Source organism: Podarcis melisellensis (assembly GCF_964234715.1).
Source record: "Podarcis melisellensis genome assembly, chromosome: 5".
Taxonomy (NCBI): Eukaryota; Metazoa; Chordata; class Lepidosauria; order Squamata; family Lacertidae; genus Podarcis; species Podarcis melisellensis.
This window is the reverse complement of record NC_138537.1, coordinates 50,204,079-50,224,992: the sequence shown is the minus strand read 5'-3', so window position 1 is coordinate 50,224,992 and position 20,914 is coordinate 50,204,079. Positions and strand designations below refer to the sequence as shown.

The following is a 20,914-nucleotide window of genomic DNA, read 5'->3' as shown; positions in this document are numbered from 1 at the left end:
TATGGCAGACCAACACGGCTACCTATCTGTAACATTTCATCCTCCAAGTTTTGCTATGTTAGTTGCATGCTGGCACAGTAGAGAGGCTTGGATCAGGCCCACTGCCAGTAACTTGACAGTGAAACCTTGGCCAGCCCAGTTTGACTGCATCTCCCCTGGCCATAGAAATGCCATCTGAGCCAGGTGGAAGGAAACCTCCACTGCAACCACCACCCTCCGGTGTGGTGAATTGGGGGTTTGATTGTTCTGTTGATATTCCCACCCCCCTGTAATAATGCAATGATTTGCCCTTCTTTCCCAGATAAGCCCTTAGACAAGCATGTCAATACCAAGTATAATACTGTTGTTCTATCTGCACGACACTTTGCAGCAGTCCAAAACAACTTGTTCCTGCTTTCGCTCATGCATTCTGCTTCTGGATGCAACCACTTCGGAATACAACAATCCTTGGCTTGAATGAGATAGAAGAAAGTGAGAAGGACACCATGTATGCTCTGTTAAATGCTCTGAGAAGATTCATTAAATCCAGTTCCACTGTAATTGTGGCTTCAAGCTAATATAGGTATGTATTAATAATATTTAATTAGTAAAATTGTAATTACAGTTGTAAGTAGAAATCAGGGGTGCTCCAAGATTCTTGGCTATCTTAAGGCAAAAGCCTGATGGATTGGCAGTTGAATCATATTTCAAAACTAGTGATGGCACAGTGCCTTCCACCACACCTGAGCGCAGTAGGCTAGCTTAGGGAGCACAGTGCAGGACACATGACACACTTGGTGCCTTCCAACAACTTGCTACTGTTCCTCAACTCCCAGCACCTGCCACATGAGGTGACCGCCTCAGTCTGCCTAGTTTCAAGCAGCCCAGATAGCTGTGGTTGATGTGACATCTCAGGATATGCAGCTGAAATACTGTTGGGCTCGCTTTCCTCCAAATTAAGACATTGTAACTTCTTAACTACAGTGGTACCTCGGTTTTCGAATGTCCTGGAAGCCAAACATTTCAGTTTTCAAATACCAAAAACCCAGAAGTAAATGCTTTGAACATGCCTTGGAAATCAAATGGCTTCCGCTGCGTGTACATGTTATTTTTTCAGTTTCCTGCAGACTGCCCTTTGCGCTTTGGTTTTCAAACGTTTCAGAAGTTGAATGGTCTTCCAGAACGGATTATGTTCGGAAACCAAGGTACTACTCTACTTCTATAAACAGATAGGAGCTGGGACTCTTAATGTGCATACATTCTACTTGTCTGTATAGTTAGTTCATATTAGTGAGTTACTTTTCTGTTTAAAGCCTAGTGCTCTCTGCTCTCAGTTTAATGAAAATGTAAAATTTACAACCTAAGTAGATTTTAAAGAGTATCCACGGGCAGCATTGTTGCTTTCTAATCCTTGTCAGTGAACCATCCCAGTGATAAGTACTTTACAAAAGCGGATTGATAGATGAGATATATTGACATTGTCTCATGCCAATAGACCTCTTTCAAGGTCAGGAATCAGAGCTCAGATTACTGATGTGGGCCAGAGGGGGCTTTACCTTCTGTGATTAGCATCATGTGATTATGCTTTTAAAGCCTATGTGTGGCATGATTTGGATAAAATGGGGTAAGGAATCAGGATGGGACTTATTGGATTTTATCGTCGCCTATCTTTGCTGCCATAGAAATGTAGAAACATAGAGTTGGAAGGGACCACAAAGATCTTCTAGTCCAACCCCGTGCAGTGCAGGAATATTTCACCCAACATGGGGCTCAAATTAAGAATCTCATGCTCTACCGACTAATTCAAGCATTGGCAAGAATAAAATATTTAGTAATATAGTTGCCATTGCCCAAGACAGGCTTTGAATTTAGCCCTGCAAGCTCTGTTCCTAAGGCTGGAGAAGCCATGTTTTGGTTTGTTTATTTGCTACACTATGTATAGCATTTAGGGTGGATAAAGTCAGAACCTTAACATTCTTTGTAGTTAAACACTTTTCAATAAGCACTAAATTAATTGCCTTGTGTGTAATTTTTGTTAGTGAATATTTTTTCACCCTGTTTATGTGGTACTACAATGCTTTCCTATTTTTCAGTACATTTTGGAATGCTATTTCATGGAAGCAAAATCCAAATTATTATGAGACTTGTATGCAGTGCTTCTGAGATATTTCACCAAACAGCTCTATGAGGTAAGCTATGACAATTTATATTTTACAGATAGGAATTAAGTGGATACAATATAACTCCCCTCTCGTGGCCACAAAGTTTCCATGTATATATACTTCTTCCTGCAATTTCTTTCTAAATGTCAGCATATTAACATCACAGGGGGGAAACCCATGATAATAATGTAGAGAGAAGTGTACTGGAAATAGCATGATTATTAAGGATGCAAAAGGCTGCCATCAAATCACAATGACTGAGCAAAACCTTGATTCTCACAGCACATGAAGGAGAAAGTTGCAAATGGAGATGTTTAATGATTGAACATGTAAAGGGGAAGAAGAGCGGGCTGAACTAGCTCTGAAATGAATGTTAATGCATGAGCACACACCACTTTGCTTTATTGTAGCAATAGATCAGCTTCTGAGGCTAGTTCCTAAGGGATAGAAATTGAGCGAAGAAGAAGAATTACTTGTTTAATTCATCATGCCTGCTGTAGGATTCTTTACCATTTGCAACTGTAGCAAAGGAAATGATATGGCAAATATGACTGAATTGTACAGGTTGCCAAAGATTATTTATAAAGGTGACTGAATTGGAAATGTCAAGCTTGAGGCTATATACATTGCAGTGCAAGTTACATAAATTTCAGAACACCAGCATCTACTGCCTCTTTTGCCTTCTTAGGTGGGCAAACATACACATACCTGTGCAACTTGACAGTTTACAAAATAGTTATCCTTTTTTACGTATGCAGTTCTTGTTATTTAGTGAGCAGATACATTTGTTGCATGCTGAAAGAAAAATAGTCCATGTGCACCTGTTCTTGGTTAGAACAGCTACAGCAGTTTTGGGGGCCGGGAAGTGATATGTAACAATACTGATCTGAACAACCACATCCCTCTGCTCAAGATGAATGCAATCCACCAGCCATGTATTGCCAACTGCTTGCCAACCCCGATTTTTTCTGTCCCAGGCAGGCACCAAAACCAGACCTGTTGGGACTACAATGTGTGGCTAGTGAGACATGTTTCATGGAGTGGGCAGCATTGTGCATCTCTGGGGAGCTTGTGTCTTGCAAGTTCCCCAGGCATGCACGACAACATCTAATATTTAATAACTAATGAGGACTTCAGCAAACAAAAATGTCAGGAATATTTGAACCCACTGTTATCAAGATTCAGATTGCTAAATGAGATGAACTCCACTCAGTGAAATGAGAATTAACTGTCTTATCTCAGTCAGTTTTCATTGTGGAATTTGTATTGCGTCAAGGAATAAAACAATGTATGAAGGCAACTATATCCAGACTTATTCAGCCCTGCCTTCTAATTCTTTGGGGTGCTGTTCAACCATCGCAAGAAGAAGGTGGGGAGAGTCGATGTCTCCAGAGAAGTGAAGTCTGAGGGTGCAGTTTCCTCTTCTTCATCATACATTTACTTGGAATGCAAGTCCCACTGAATTCTGTGCAGTATGCTCCAAATGTTCCACATACTGAGTGAACAATCCATCTACTTCTGTATACAAATAGCTGAGCTGTACACTTATTATTCACATATAACATTCAGTAAGTGTACAGTCTGTGTACATCCTATGTCAAAGGGTGGAATAGTGGAGTAGGCAAACATGTTTTCATCCTGTAAAAGAATGGTGATTTTAAAAGAAATGTGTTTTTAATAGCATTTTGATATGCTGAAAGAAGTATGAATTATGATATTAGTAAAGAATAAATCAATAATAACATAACCTCCAGAGTGGGACACATCACCATCTGTGGAATAAATTGCTCCACAATTGTGTGTGAGAGAGACTTAGAGAGGAGGAGGAGGAGGAGGAGAAGAAGAAGAAGAAGAAAGAGAGAGAGAGAGAGAGAGAGAGAGAGAGAGAGAGAGAGAGATTGGTGGCAGGTTGTGGCATTATCAACCAAAAAAGTTACAAAAGCATACCGCATTTCCATAAAATCATTCAAAGCCATTCAAGCTTTTCAGCAAGCTTCTCCTTTAAGGCCACTCTCCTATGCTTTTTGTCTGCATAGGAGTGGCAATCTATTTCTATATAACTCTTGCCTGCCAGCCTTCCCCTCTCCATGAAAGCAGGACCTTGGAAGCCAAGTGAAAGGGGGCTTAGCTCCGACAAGCTTTGCCCTCCCCCCGTCCCATATCATGTAGCTGCACAGCTCGCATCCCGCCTCTCATGCCTCTTGCCCATGGAGGGCCAGGGGAGGCCTGCCTGCCTGCCAAGCGCCTTCTTCCTCTCCCCTCCCGCCGGAGGCCCCTGACTGAAGTGCTGCGCCGGGCGGCTAAAGCGATTGTTCGGCCAGATTCTGCTGGTGCTGCAGCAGCGCCCGGCTCGGCAGGGACGAGCCCCGCCCAGCCCCGGCCGCTCGCCGCCCGCATTGGCTGCAGTGCCCGGCTGTTGTGATTCCCCCTGGCGCTCCCTCGCCTCGCCTGGGCGCGCTGCAGACAGGTACCGCCCTCTTGCTCTCACTCCCCGGCGGCACATGGGGGAGATGCTGCCCAGCTGCATCCGGCTGGCATCTGGGGCTTGCTCTTCGGTCTTGGCGCTCCCTGCAGCCGCCGGCTCTCCCTCGCTCCGCCCGAGCCATGTCCACCAGAGGTGAGTGTGCGTCTCTCCGCCTGGATGGAAGAGCAGCATCTTCCCCTGTGGTCGCTTGGAGATAGAAGGCTGGGCGGGCAGGCAGGCAGGCAGGGCCAGCTCTCTGCCTGTGGTGGTGGTGGTGTTGTGTGCCGGCGGTGGCTACGTTAATATCCTTTCCCCCTTGCCAACGTACACCTGTCTCCGCAAGAAACTTCGCCGCGCATTGCCTTTCATTCTGCTTTTGTTTGATGTGGAAGTGGGGGCCGTGGGGGGGGGAGGGAGAAGAGCTTGAGAGATATTTGGGAAATCGGTGGCGTTTGTACACACCGGTCCACAGCACTCTCGCTTTTACTATGGGTGCAAGAAGGGATTGGATGGGCTTGTGCTACTTAATCACCTTTCTTGGGATAAAGGTGGGGTGAGGAGATTTAGTTCCCACCCCACCCTTCTTGGTACCATTTTGCAGCTCTACCGATGGAAGAATTCCAGGGGTTGATGCACCAAGATATTTAAAGCTGCAGTACATCCTTTTTTCGTGGGTGGGAAGCAACGACGTGTCAGATCGTTCGCAGCTTGCGTTTTCTGGAGGCATATTAAAATATTTCTCGGAAGGGTTTGCAAGCTAGAAAGGGAAGCCAATGCCAATATCCCCCCACCTCTTTGCAGTGTGAGAGGGAGATATTTTTGCTGTGTTTTCAGAGTAGGTTACAACCCCTAAGGTGCTGATGCTTACTAATGAAGTGTTCAACCACAGGATTATTAATTTGTGGTAGGATGTGTTCTGAATAACAGTACTATTTTTTTCTGAGGTGTGGGAACAGCTGATTTTTATTTGCATCTGTGTGCATTCCCCCCAATCCCTCCCTCCATATTGATCATGTGTACTTCTTAATCATTAATCCGGCTGTCATATGCAAACTTTCCTGGGACTAGATCCCATTGAACTCAGCAGGAGTTTATTATTAAGTAAACACACATTGAATTGTGTTTAAGAGGCCTAAATATGAAATTTCTTCTTGGGTAGATGTGTGATATGCTACAGTGGTTGAAAGAAGCTTTCTTCTTCATATATTTAAGAAACCAATACATGTCTATTCACAAGGCATTACATATGCTTAACACCAAGGCCCATTAAAGACTGTGGGTCAATTTCATACCATATGCTAGGTATATGGTGAGCTAGGTGTAGTTTCTTCTCAGTGGAACACTTGGAGAAAACACATTCTCTGCAGGGTTAAGGCCAGAATATGCAATGGCTATTAATTTTCACGGCATTAGTATGTGCCATCTTCATATATTTAATTTGTCTGCAGAGGCAACGCCCAGAATAAGTTCATGGGTGTGGCTGTTTTGCTATTGGAAGCAAGGTGGGGGAAGAGAGGGATAGGAGATGAATTTCTAATCCTGAGCTGTTTTTTTTTAACAGCATTTCCCCTTTCAGGGTGCTGTGATGTCACAGTACTGACTCAGCTGAATTGTCAGATCTAGGAAGTATAACTCAAACCTGGCTTTAGGTTCTCGGCTTATTCTGATTTGTAGGCTTCTGGCTGTAGTTTTTGTTCTCTTCCAAAAGCTTTATAATGAAAACAACTCAAATGTTTCATTTTTGTTCAGGATTTGTGCTTTTAATCCTTGATTGGAATATTACTCCTCATGCCATATTCTGTCTGATACTGTATCTATGGCTAGCAGCCTGGTGATTTACAAGGTCCTATTAACCAGTGATGGGTCTCATCATACTATCATGAAGTCCCTTTGTCAGAAGCCAGCATGTTACTGTAAGAGAGGGAATACTGAGAAGATCCTCAGCTAGTGGTGTAAGAGAGTGCCTCGGCTTTCTGCCAGTGTTTGAATATTGTTACACAAGGAAGACGGACCTGGCGGGTGGTGATGGTGGCACCACTCCATGAGTTATGTTATGTGCAACATAACTATACCACAGTGGCCGTATGGAGAGGGTATTGTTCAATCCCTGTCTCATCAACATTCTTATGCATGTAAAATAAGAGTGGGACAAGTTAGATGATCCCGATACTTGTGCTGTATACCCTTATGTGGTAATCATGAGAACTTACATTTTTGTGTGTAATTTCTGATACATGTTATGCCAGCATAAGAACCTTAAGATGTTGTGTTCAGTTGTATTTTTGGGTGGTATATTGTGTATGAGTGTGCTTGCACTGTTTTACGTGGCTTGTATTAGCTGCAGTTCAGCATGGCGGATTCTAGGCCAAAGCTGGAATGTGTAAGAATCAGTTTACACTAAACAATCTGTCTACACTAAATAAACTGTGTGCTATACTGTGGAGTGGGGAATATCCGGCACATGGGCCAAATTAAGCCTTCTAAGCTAGTCTGCATGGCCATTTTGCAATGTTCTGCTGCAAAGGAAGAAACCAGGAGCATGTTCTAAATGAATCTAGAATTAAGTTAATCAAAATTTCTCATTTTTGTGGTCTAGTTGGCACCGTTCCTCCTATTGTGAATAGTGTTTATAACTCTCTCTGCAGGAGAATTCTGTACTGCAGAAAAACTACTGAAATTGTTTTGGGTAAGTTATAACAACATTTGTGCTAGGACTCCTATTGTTATAACAGCAACGTCTGTTCTACAGGATTCTACACTAGGATTTTTAATTGCAAATAAGATCAAAATAAACTGGCAAGGGCCACTTCTGATGCTTGGGTCACTTCAGTAGGATGCATGCCACCTTTAGTGATGGGGCATTTTCTGGGGCTCATGCACCCTGGAAGTGCCCTATGAGGTTGACACTTCACATACCTTCATTGGTGCTCCCTGACCCCAGGGTCTTGTGTGGGCTTATCCACTGGTGGAACCCTTTAGCTTCCAGCCTGCTACAGTGCTGCCTCCACTGGTAACCCTGTGAGATTGGTGGCTGCAGCAGTGCCAGTGGACTGTTAATACTGGGGGCGTGATTGATATTGGAAATCCCACTAAGGGCAGTCTGCCCAATGACCCCCATAATCTGGAACCAGATCTGCACATTTAAAACTTTATATATTGGGAGTCCATAACAAAAACTATATAAACGTGGGGGGCGGGTTTCTCTCTCTAGTTTTGCCTTCAGTTTTTCTCCTGGTTTGCCCATGTTGTTTGGACTATTCGTTCTTTAACATCCCTGACAGAGGAAGAATAAAAGTAGCAGATAGCCAGAATTGAGCTCAGTGTATCTTCCAGCATGCATACTGTGTGTTCCAATGTGATCTTACTGTGCTTGCGTTCAGTGACTGCATATACTGTGGTTCACATGGATAGTAGTATTTCACGATACTTTAGCCAATGGTCATTGTTCCAAGGAAACCTAATTTATACAGATAGTTTCTTCTTCTTGCTACTGCCTGCTAAATTTATGATTATCTAACTGCTGCAAAAATCTGCTTAGATGGCACACATAAACTGAGTGGCTTTTTAATTCCCTGTAAATTAACCTAACAACTTCTGTTTTATAACAGGGTGTGCTATTCATTAGAGATGAAAACAACCCCTTGAAGTGCTAGACTTAAAAAAGAACACGTTCACCCATTTATCTTGAGTTGCAGCTTGGAAATTCATTTTTCTTTATCTTGTTTACAAGTTCAATGGAAATTTTGGGGGGGGAATATGAGGAATGGTTTAGCATGAACAGCTATCAAAATGGATATGAGCTGGTAGTTTCCTTTCATTGTTCATTAAGACAATGAATCTTAAGCTATTTTGGATGCTCATATTGCAGCAGAATTTGAGAGAAGGGAAATGAGCATTGGTCTATGGTTAGCAAGGCAGACAAGCAGCTCAGTTCCATGCATTATTTGGGAGTAATCACCATGAAGTTCAATAAGGCTTCCTTCCATACAACTGTGTGTTGCGTTGGAGTCCAAATCACTCACAGACATTTAGGCTGACTTCCAGCCAAGTTCTAAGAGTAGAGGCCCTGGAATAAATAGACTTAAGTAAGACATGCCCATTAATTTCAAAGGGTCTACTCTGAGTAGGACTACCATGACTACAATCCTTAGTGAGATGTTGTATAGTGCCTCTGAAATGAATATTTCTGGTACATGTTTTTAAACACATGCAACAAAATATAGTTTCTTAAAATAGGGATGCTGGAAATCAAGCATGCCAGGTGTCAGAAAGGACCAAATACATTTTACTGCCTGAAATTACATTTTCGCAGAGCTGGGAATGAGGCCCAGGTGAGTAATAAGGTTCCTTCTATGCTCTTCCCACACCTTTCTTTTTGTGCAGTTGTTTGGAAGGGGTTGGCCACTGATGCCCACAAAGCTTTAAAGCTCTCTCCATCCCATGGCACCTTGACCACAAGGTGGTGAGAATAGTCATTTTTTCTTCCCTGGAAAAGTATATAGGGCCAGAGGAGGAAGTTGGAAGAGTGATTTTTTCTCTCTCGTTTTCTCATTCATCTCTGTGCTTTTCAAGGCCCAGATTAATTCTGCTGGATCCAGCTTTTACCAATCCCTGGGAAAAATAAGTGTGTATACATGGAATTTCTCTTTTTCTGTTTCTTTGGTGGTGAAGGAAATTGCTCAAAGAACCAAATGTGCTCATTTGCCTGAAAAGGTTGACAATACCTGGCATAAGCGTTTCACTAGTGGTAGCCTCCATCAGCACAAGGATGTCACTATTTTTCTCTTCAGCATAGCGCTGTGTTTTGCTGGAACAGAGGAACTGAGGCACGATCCTATACTATTTAGAAATAAGTATAATTTGAGTATAGCCGAAGTCTAATATTGTGCGGGTTTTTTGTTGTTTGGATAAGATGGTATATAATATGTTTAGTTTTTATTTATTTATTGCTCTTTGCCAGCTTGCAGTGTCTTGTGTTTTAATTGGTCATCTTTTTAATGTGGTTTATTACATGTTACCTATTTGGGTTCTTTGAAATGGAATGGGCAAGAAAACTAAATACTTTCTTAAATCAAATGCCAGAAAATAATCATGTTTCAAATGTGGCTTTCTCTCCCATTCTTACTGGGGATAATAAAAGAACTGGGTATTATATACACCATGCCCCTTGAGCTGCTTTATTTTTCTGTTTAAAAGATCCTGTCTTACAAGAAGCCCTTAAAATGGTAGGAGACCACTACTCCTTACTGGAAGACAGAAAGAACTCTGGAGTGATATGGATATGCTTGGGCAGCAGACTTTTTAACCAATTGTGTATACTAGCTGTAAGCTAAAACATGACACAAATCAATTCACTGAGAAATGGAGTTATTTATAAACCTCTGAAATAACAAATTTCATGAACATGTGTAGAGAGAGAGAGAGCATCCAGATTTTTCTGATTTATTTTTTTTACATTTGTTACTTGTCAGTGATTAATCTCTGTAATATTTTTTTTTAATTTTTATCAATGATATATTTGTATTATTTACATTTCTTGATATTTTAATAATAAACTATATAATTTTTGATAGGAGAATGTGTTATAAGTATAGAAATATGACACACGATGTTGGTTGAGAATTATAGAAAGAAGTAAACTAACCTTCCCTATTGCTAGACATGTTGTAACTGAAGGGGTTCTTGAAAGCATATTTAGAAACCTTCTGGAAAGATTCGTAGCCATTCACATTTCTAATGAAGCAATCGCACAGTGGCTTAATAATAATCAGATATTGGAAAATCTTTCCATATTTGGATTGTTCATAGAGGCTATGTTGTGAATCTTGTGCAGCATACTGAGTTGGAAAATACCTTTTGTATAGCATTTGTTTCTGCCATTGTGATGCTGCATTTTAGCTCTCTGATATTGACATGTTGAACATATAAGTGCTTTGGTGGTGTTGGGCTAGGCCAGGGGTCTGCAACCTTTAAGACAAAAAGAGCCACTTGGACCCGTTTCCGAAGAAAAAAAACCTGGGAGCCGCAAAACTAACGCACGCACCACTCCCATGCGACGTCACAGCCAGTACAGCGCCCGCCACAGTGGGGAGTGTCGGGGCGCGCAATGCACCTCCTCCCCTCGCTAGTATCCACCCCGGAGCCACAGCAAAGGTGTAAAAGAGCCACATGCGGCTACGGAGCCGCGGGTTGCAGACCCCTGGGCTAGGCATTACAATTGTCAGAAAAGTATAGTAGTATTTCTCCATGCTAATAAATTATCATGAAAATTGACCATTATAGTCTTGTCTGCTTTCCATACTACTACTATGACACTCTTTCTTCTTTTGGACAAAGCCATTCTGATCAAACCAGTGATGTATCATCTTAATGAGTTTGAGGCCACCCGCAGGACTACCCAGCTGTGTAAATTGTGTGGCAATAGGTCTTTGAGGGTAGCTTGCTAAAGAACATGCATCTAAATCAGGGATAATCCCTCCTATATTAAAATTTTTACTTAGAGATGATCATTTGTGTATTTGGCAGTAAAATGCTTTCTTTTCTCAATTGCACATTTTTATCAAGACAGCTGCGGTGCATATGGTTTTGTTAGCTATTTATATGATGTATTCTTATAGTGTGAAAATATTCCTGCCACATTTGTTCTAAAAGTGTCCAGTTTTTTTAGAGTTTGTATTACAAAAAGAAGAAGAAGAGTGAAAGTAGGTAATGTAAAGCCTTTATTTGATCCGACTCTAACTCTTGTTGGTGTGGAATAACATTTTAAGTTTTGTAAATAGGGATGCAAAAATACTTGGCACCTTGTTATCCAGGTTTCTTAAGATTCTTGTTATCATCCCAGCCCTATCCTTGGGAATAGTGAAGTGCTTGGGTAGAAGTTGCAGGGATGTATGTGGGTAGCAGTGTTGGCAGCCCCTTGGCCATTTCATCATTGGTTATGAAATAGATTCAGCTGCCAGCCATCTTTTCTCCATGGAACAATAATAAGTTAAATGACCATATAATAATTAATGCAACAATTATTTGAACATTATGGCAGTAGAGTCATTGGATATGCAATCCGTCACTTTCATATACAGTGGTACCTCTACTTACGAACGCGATCTGTTTAGTCCGTAAGTAGAGCACTGCTACTGTGCATGCGTGACGCATGATAGAGCACTTCTGCACATGCGTGAAGCGCACAGATCGCTTGTGTGTGTGTGTGTGTGCACGCGGTGAACCTGGAAGTAAACACTTCCGGGTTTGCCGCTTTCGTAACCTGAAAAGCTGCAACGTGAAGCAAACGTAACACGAGCTATGACTGTATAGTTGCAGGGATGTAATGCATGCAACAGCTCTGCTAATATAAATATATTTCACTTGCTGTTAGAGTGATGTGAGTTTTCCTATTCCGTAGTGTTTCCCCATGTTGGACTTTTGATAACATGTCAGCATTTCACCATGAATGAGAAATACTGTTGATTTGTTGTGCAAAAGCAGCATGTTCATGACAAAGTTGAAAGAGCATTCTCTGGAGTACCCCTGCCTGCTGAAGCAGGAAATTTCTTTTCTCTGTCTCTCCTTGACCCTTTCTATCTGATAGACAAAACAGATGAAAACAAACCATGGGTTGGAACTTTGTTTTTTAATTATCTTTTCTCCATAGTCATCCGCAAAAAGACTGTGTCCTGGAGGGCTTTATGCACTGCATCAGTATTGCTATTTAGGAGCTCTGGAAGTATTTTTAGCAAATATTAGTAGTGGAGCCAAAGGGGTATTTTGAAATGGACTAATTCACCATGCAGTCAGCTGAAACTAATAACCCAGCATCAGGGATAGTGTAGCATTAACAATCTAAGGGTGTGGGGGCATCGTAACTCACAATTGTTAATGCATTGCAGAAAGGTTATAATTTGCTCTAACTAAAATTTGACTTTATATTGTAGGTATGACAAATATTTTGGCATTGCAAATAATTAAAATTTTAATAAAAGTATAAGCGTAGTTTCTAATTGTTATTTGTAAGGAGTTCTTTATTTAACAAGCAACTAGTAAAGAATGACTAAAATGAGATCAAAATATAGTCCACATACACACAAATCCCAGATAAACACAAATCTCCATGTGCCTATTAATAACAAAAAATACAGGTTTTTTAAAACCTCCAAAATGCTAACAAATTTAAAACCCCCAAAATGTTAAAATTAGACATGCAGTTCTTGACTGCCCTGAGCGGACAGTTAGAATCATTATAAATGCCCCAAGAGGCCTCAGTGGTAAAATTGAGCACTTCACTGAAAACACACAAGCCTTCCCCCAGAAGTTTCGCCACTTCTTGCCTTGCAGAAAACTGCATTCTTGAGTGGGAGATTTTCTGCAGCTCACTGCTGCCACTGTGCAAAACTAATTCTCCACCTGTATTCCTGTGATTTTTCTCTATGGAAGGAAAACAGCAAGAAAAAAATGGCCTCTGCCCAGTTCTAGAACAAAAGCTCTTAGCAAAGATGTGACACACTGGTTATTGGCAAACACTTTTTAACAGCTCTCATCCTTCAGCCTCCATTTGTCCAAATGTCATCAGTTTTTCTTTGTTCTTTAAGAAAAATGCAACTATCACTGCGGTTTGGTTCCCTACCAGGAAGCAGAAATATCTTTTCTATCCCATTGGAGCTATAGTATATTGTGCCTGTGTGAGCAGACTTTTTTGTGTGGAAGGGTTGCACAAATTGACTACCACATGTACATCTGTATCATATATTAGAGGTGCTGGGAGCACATGAGTGTTTATGCTTTATCACCATTCCCAGGGAGGAGAATGCCTGCTTACCCTGTGACAGGAGTCACCAATATGGCATGTGTGGTCACTAAATGTTTCTGCAGAGACCTTCCTCACTGCCACAATTCCCCATCGTGCCCTTTCCCCTGTTGAAATTAGACTTGGAAGAAGCATTCAGTTGAAGTCAATAAAATAGGTGTTTGTGTGTTATTGGTTGCAGGGTGTGTGGTGTCTTGAGAAAGTTTCTTCAATTTGTAGATGTAGCTACAGGCTGTAAAAGGTGAGCAAGTACTACTCAATATTTAGCTCCCCCTGCTAGAGAGGTACAAAGATTTTCTAGCCCTTCCTTTTGGTATCTGCCATGATGGATGAGTCCTATCTGTCCCCACAAGTTTTTGTCTGCTCTGCTCCTCTCTTAGCACTTCTTACACCGTCACAAAGACTCAATTTTCTCTTGTTACGACAGCAAACTGAGCTGGGGGGGGGTTAGCATCTAACCCCTAGCCCTTTGGCTCTAGGCTCTTAACAGAGAACAAGCCCCAATGTTCCATATAATACAGCAGCCTTCACTAGCTAGTTCACTCATGAACCCTGCTCTCCCCTGTGTTGGCTGTCTCTTCTTGAGGATCTGTGTTCTAGAGACGGGCATATAATGCTTTAATAACATCTACATTTAATAATATAATGAGATAAATTGATTAAGCTTTAATTGGACAATTAAGCTTTTTAATGCCTTTGATAAGTGTTCCATAGCAGCCTGATGAGCAGAGCTACCAGTTGACAGCAAATACATTTATTTTGTTTTTTTAGATCAGGAGGGCTCAGTTGTTAACAGATGGTATATGGTTAACAGATGCTATGCGGCAATATGAATTACGTTCCATGTAGATTAAAAAAAACCTGAATTCCAAGAGCGTTTAATTCATAAAGCTTCATAGAAAGAGGTCAAGTTGGGTGACTGAAATGGTCCTCCTTTGACCATTAAGCTTTTCAACTGTAATCTGAAAACGATTAGGTAATGCAGCCCAAAAGTATAGTTGAGAGTGTAGCTTTTTTGTTTTTCTCCCTTGTATGAGGATCAAAACAAGCTAAATTTTTCAGAGCTGGATAAGAACATTATTGGGAGATTTGACAGCAAATTCAGCAGCACATTTCTTCTTTTACAGACTCATCATAAGCTGTAGTAGTCAAGAGAATGATCAGCATTATTTGTAGCTAAAGCATTTCTATACTGAAGGGCAGTATAGAAATTAAATAATGTACTTCCCTTTGACCTCACCTAACAATGTGTATATACCTGCCAGCTATATATATACCTCCTCTCTTTTTCCACCTAATTATGTGCATATACCTAACAACTTAAAGCTTCATGCACCTGATGAACTGGAGTCCAGTCTATGAAAACCTATGCTATAATATTTTTTTATTATTATTATTATTATTATTATTATTATTATTATTATTATTATTATTAGATGTTGCAGCAAGAGCAAAGAAGAATCTTGCAATAGGTGAGCATAGCTACCCACCTGGCATTCTGAAGAGACTGAAAAGCTTTCCTTTCAAGAAAGGCAAATAATACTTTGTGATGCCAAAAGAAAATCTGTCCAACTCAACTGCTGTTGGGTTTGATTAGTGACAAGTGGAAACAGCTGGGCAAGTGTCCAGCTGGATGTGGCTGATAAAAGAAATATGTCTGGAAAATCAGGAGTGATCACTTGAACATTGTCATATAATTGCCTTTTCCACACATGCTTCTGGTGATAATGGATATGTATACAGTACTCAGATGCTGGTGTCAATGAAAGCTATGTTAAAGGCTGAAGCTGCAGAAATACAGAGGTAGTCCCCTGGGAACATCATCTGTGCATTTCCTACTGAAAGCAGTGGAACCTATTCTAGATTCCCTGCTTTCCTCTGGATAAGGGATGGTGACTTCCAATAATTTCAGTGGGGTTTGGATGGACAGTTGCCCAGTACGTACTATACAAGAATCAAACCCAACCACAAAAATTATCCTGTTTTTACAGCTTGGCAACTGACCTAGTTGTTAATATAATGCCTCATGGACCATGTTTCAAGTGGGAATACAGTGGCTGGAGATGAAGGTTCCTTGACATCAGGGAAGAAGCATTTGTGGATTTGTTCAGCCAGCCAGTTAAAAACCACAAGGGATTTGACCGCTAATGCTGATGCAGATTCACACGTGGATCTCTCTGTGTTAATTATCAAGTCTCTTGGCAGACACAGCTGCTGCTCTGCTTCCACTTCAGTGTAATTAATCATCCGGCCTGAATCAAAGGAAAAAGCAGCTGCTTTTGCCCTCATTAGCTGGAGAAAAACTGGAAACTTCTGTGTCCAAAAGACTCTTATCCTGCAAGAAGGCAAAAAATATTTGCCTTTATCCATTTTCTCACGGCACTGTGGGTATTTTTTTTTTTTTTACCTTAAGAAATATACAGGACTATACCAAGTTCTGTAAGCAATGCCAACATCTTCATGGGTAACCACTAAGTTACTAGTTACTAGAAGAATAAAGTGCACTCTGGCCTAGCATGGTTCCTGTTTGAAAATTTGAAAGGAGAAAAATAATTACTTTGTTCTGTGCAGACTGTTGTCTGTTTTTTTTGCAGATCTGGGAGAAGGGAACACTGATCACAGAATGTTGCATTAGTTGTCTGTCTTCCTTGATGCAGTGGTCAATTTTCAGTCGTGGTAACCATGGGGATGAGCAGTGTCTAGATGTTTCCAGTTAGGGGTACTTTTTTCAGGACCACTGGCTCCTCTCTGGGAGGGGAGTCACTTTTGGTTTCAGGCGAGGGCATTCCTATTCACATACTGTACCTCATAAAGATTATGTTAATCAAGTATTGTTCAAAATGTTGATGCATATGGAGGTACCAATGATTTGAAAGATCCCGAAGTTGATTTAGCTGGAAAAGGTAAATGCAAGTTTCCTTTAAATGCTTCTCTCCTTTAAGTATTTTCTAAATAGCCATCTTAGAAACTATCAGTTTCTACAGTGTCTAAGTATAATGGGGTCTAGTTGTCACTTGGAGCCTAATTTGGCCCAAATCAATCTTGGTATCACATGCTGTTATTTCCTCCCTAAGTTTCCACTTTGAAATGTGTTTCTGCCTCTGTGCATTTACCCTCTATGATATGGGCATATGTCAGTTGTCATTGTTGCTCCTGAGGACACCGGAGAGATGGAAGGGCACTGACCCATCTCTAGTTGGGAATGCCCCCTCTAGCTAATGACCTTATGAACAGTGTCCTATGTTTCAAGGGATAGAGGTTTAAATGACCAGCTTCTATTTCCCTGCTCCCCACCCCCCATTATTAGGAAGTGTTGGACTATAACCCTATTCAGTTATTTTATTCTGTTTTGAAACAACTTGGAGTGTGTGTTCATGCCTGTGTTGCCCTTCCTTCAGTGTTCCTGTTCTTGGCTGCTCCACACCTAAGTGTCACATGTTGAATGGGAAGGTCTGAAGAAGAGGCAGTGCTTGGTACTTAAAGCACCCAGAGCACAGTGACAGGGTCTGCCAGGATGCTGATAAGTATGCACCAGGGGAAGAGGGGCTGGAGTCTGACTCAGGAGGGGGGTTAGTGTGGTCTGTGGGGACCTGTACTGCTGAAGCCTGGAGGTAAGAAGCACAGGTAGAGAAGCTGGAGGAAGAGCTGGGGGGAGAGGCAGGCCAGGCAAGTGAAGGGCTGGGTGCTTTCCCACCCTTGGGTGCTCAACCAGGAGAGGATTGAAGCAGGAAGAGCAGGAGCGGCTTCCACACAGGCATAGTCTCTGCCTACAGTGTTCACAGCATGCTGGAAGAAGGTACATAAACTGGTGGAGGGGGAGTGGTCTCCAGTTGCTGCGACTGCTCCATAGACTGAGGACTTGGGAATACAGTAGCTGCCTAGACGCTACATTGCTGTGCTTAGGTCTCCAGAGCTGTAGAAGCAACTATGTTATCTTTGACAGTAACGAGTTAACTTTGTGCCGTGTGCATTCATTGGCTGGGAAGCACCTGTGACACACAGGCCCTTAACACAAATGTGTAAATCTGAATTTATATGTGTAAATGTCTCTGGGAAATTAAGATAGTAGCCTCCAAATAAGCAAAGTAAAATAAAAAAAAGATGGGAGGTGCAGGAGACCTGGGGCTTGGGCTCCACTGAACAACCTCTGAAGGTGGATGCTAAGAGCATGTGGTTGAATTCACTTAGCAACTTCCCTGTAAATGGGAGCCTTGTGGTGGTAGGGTTCCCTATCATGAGGATGCTCCTGAGCCCCCCCCCCCCCGCTCCCTGCAACCTGCATTATACATTAAAGCTATATTGTACCATTTTGAACAGTTGTGGTTCCCCATCCCCTTGAGTGCTGGCTGCTAAGGGTGCTGAGAGTTATTAGGAAATCCTTATTCCCCTTACAGAGCTGCAGTTTTCAGAGTGGTTTAACAGCCAGTCTCTCTTTCCTTGGAATTCTGGGAATGGTTTCCCTGCGATGGGACAAGGTGTATACTGTATATATGGGGGGGGGGAGATATGTGCAAAGGGGATGGGCCTTCATTAGCTTCAGTCTGTTAAATTTAAAATGTGGCAGTGGGTCTGCCTTCTGGTTCCAGAAGGTGGCAATGTGGCTCATGCTGAAAAACTGAGCAAGGAAACACCAAGCCTTATTATTTCCCATTTAACATAAACCTGATAAATACTGTGCCATGACTGTCATATAAAGTAAATCCGTTTTTAAACTCCCAGTTCTAAATGTTTTTTCTAATTCTGTTCAGAGCTGAAATAATGCTTCAGATTTTAAACATTTTAGCTAGATTGTAACTGTACTTTTTAGTAGAAAAGTTAGTTAAAAACGGATTTATAATTCAAGAGCTACAGGGTTTTGCCACATCATCTTCTGAATGCTAAAATCAAAAGTATTACAGAGGAAACCTTTTCCAAACTGATAGCTGGTGGCAAAGCTACAAATAAAGTTCATTTTCACAGCATAGTGATTGAAAGTGGTAGAATAAACAAGACTGGAAGTTAGATTATACTGCTCTGGTTCCTAGGTCACACTAAGCTGGAGGGGGATGTTTGGCCTTCCAGATGTTGTTGAACATCAACTCCCAGCAGGCCCAGCAAGTATTGCTAATGTCCAGGATGATGGCAGCTGCAGTTTAGCATCTGGAGGGCCAAATGTTCCCCAGTCCTGTGCTAAGCTAGAACTTGGCTTAGTGTGACTATGGGCTCCCAAAAAGGAGCTCACAGCCACTTTAGTTCTTCCAGTCATTTTGGTGTGGTACCATGCTGAACTAAACCTAAACAAACCTTGGTTATATCTTGTGGTTAGTCTGGAGATAACTGTACTATGAGCCTGTGTTTGGACAATAAGCTAAACCAAGCCATTGCTTATCTCAGTACATTGCAGCAGCAAAATGTCCAGGGAGAAGCGGCTGTGATCTTCTCCCCAGGTCATAAATTACAGATGCCCTGTGAAATTAGGCTGCTGATTTAATATGGAAAGGAATTATTTATATAGAGAAACTAGGCCATGCATTTTAATATGTTTCATTTTAAATAAAGAGACTTCCTTTCTGTCGCCCATGGAATGTACATTCTTGTGTAGCTGGTGTAACATGCTCTGAATTAAAGAAAATATGAAGACGAGTTCCTTTACTTCTTACCCAGACACAAACTGAACAGTGAGAGTTAGCTCTGAGAATGCAGAGGTGGAATGGAGAGGTAGAATATGCAGCAACTTTGTGCATATTTTCTGCATAAAGTATTGCCAAATAGGGCTGAACACTGTGGGTTAAATAGGGAGTAGCTGAATATTTTGAAACTATGATGAATAACATTGGTATTAGTGGGATAAATAATGGCTGAACAATCATGTATAGAACTTCACAGTACAAGAAGTCAGCATCCTGATAGCAAAATTCCTATTGTTGGCACACTCTGTAGTTCTTTCTACAATACCCTTCCATTCCAGAGAGCTGACAGAATGTTCTCTTGCCTGGTTAACTATTGATTGCTATTGTTAATGTTTGGTGGCATGATTTATGTGGCCAGCCAGAGTCCCTTGTTCTTCCTGTAGCAAACAATAAACAACTGTAGCTTGTAAGTGCTGACCTCCAAAAAATTCAAATAGGCATATTCCATTTAGCATGTGAGTTTTTAAAGAAGATGAGTAATGGGCAGCAAACTTTGATTTTTTAAAAAGAGAGGGAATAAGAATCCTTCATCATCTTTAGGGCCTTTTCTTTTTTACCTGAATTTTTACTGTGTCCTATAGTTAGGGGTTAGGTTGACATAAAATATACTAAGAGCATTAGCACAATTAGGGAGTAAATCACTGAGAATTGTCATAAATAGCAAGCTCACGTAAAACAGCAAAGGGTGCTGCTATTACTCATTGGAATCTGATTAAGATCAAGGATTTCTGAGTGTACAAAATAAGGACAAATTATGTGAACTGATAGGTTTCGGATAAATACAGGAAAAGGTCTGGCAGCCTGGAACACTGAAGCCTTCTTTCATGCCATCACCATTATTGGGGTACTAAGATAGTCCTGTAATGGGTCCCATCATTCCTCCTGATCTAGCTTTCACCATGGGTTCTTCTGGACTATTGTGGTGTGATCAGCCACCAACTGCGCTCATCTATTGACTGTTGTCTGCTTAAAGGGCCAATTCTGTAACTGAAGAGATGGGGGTTTCCTTTTGGATTGCATCCACGTATCTTGAACCAGTTATGTTGCCATGTCTGATGATTTCTAAATGGACTCTGATGCATGGTGTACTGAAATGTTGTTTCTAGCTTAGAAGTGGTTAGCTTGACAAGAAGTTTTTCATTTCCCATGGGGGCCTCCTGACTATTTGGTGGCAAAACTACACAGCACAATTATCTGGAAAATTGTGACTATGGGGGCTCCACCACTTGACGAACCCGAAGTACCCTTCTTCCATTCTTGGAAGAACAGATTTCACAGTACCTGAGCATAGTGAGGTGGAATTGGGAACCCAAGCAAAGACTGGTAAATGCTTGATCAGGCCCTTGCTGTCCCACTAGAGAGAGACATGGGGGCACTGGATGAGCTGTGGCTTCTCTGTTTGGGCAAGGGCTGAGAATGACAGAAGCACAGGGCTGGACAGGCTTTTCAGAATCTCAGTGGTTTATAACTAACAGATGGAAAGGCTGATGTGAGAAACCAAGCAGGAGGAAAGAAGGTGGGTTTTAAACAGCCATCCTAATCCTGGTTGGTAAAGGCAACTAAGAAGGTTGTGCTTATTAGTCCATAAGCAAGCAGTCTGGAGAAAAGAGTGGGGGGTACAATCAGGGTCCGAGGGGTTTATGCAGGGAGAGTCATTTGGCTGGGATTTTGATTTAGCTTGGGGAGGAAGTTTTTTCTGGATACAGTATTTTATGCTTGGACAAAGGAATTGCCCACAAGGGTCAGACTAAAGTCCACCACAGCTTGGAATGGGTCCTCTCCCCTGTTTCCTAACCCTGGCAACTGATACTCAAAGACAGTCTAGCTCTGTACATGGAGGCTT

The 20,914-nt window shown here is 41.6% G+C and overlaps 1 protein-coding gene across 2 annotated transcripts in view; it reads left to right on the top strand.

The window, feature by feature from the left end:
- Positions 1-370: 370 nt before the first annotated feature.
- Positions 371-20,914, top strand: part of ABLIM1 (actin binding LIM protein 1) — a 200,102-nt gene continuing 179,558 nt past the window's right edge. The window contains exons 1-2 of one of the 2 annotated variants that reach the window (XM_081912184.1): positions 371-562; positions 2,073-2,168. Coding sequence is in view for 1 of the 2 variants with exons in the window: in XM_081912195.1 (XP_081768321.1) it covers positions 4,746-4,758 (13 nt within the window). In the remaining variant the exon portion in view is untranslated. Of the gene's footprint in view, positions 563-2,072; positions 2,169-4,504; positions 4,759-20,914 lie in introns of those variants that run through there. The other variant, XM_081912195.1, reaches the window with a different exon arrangement.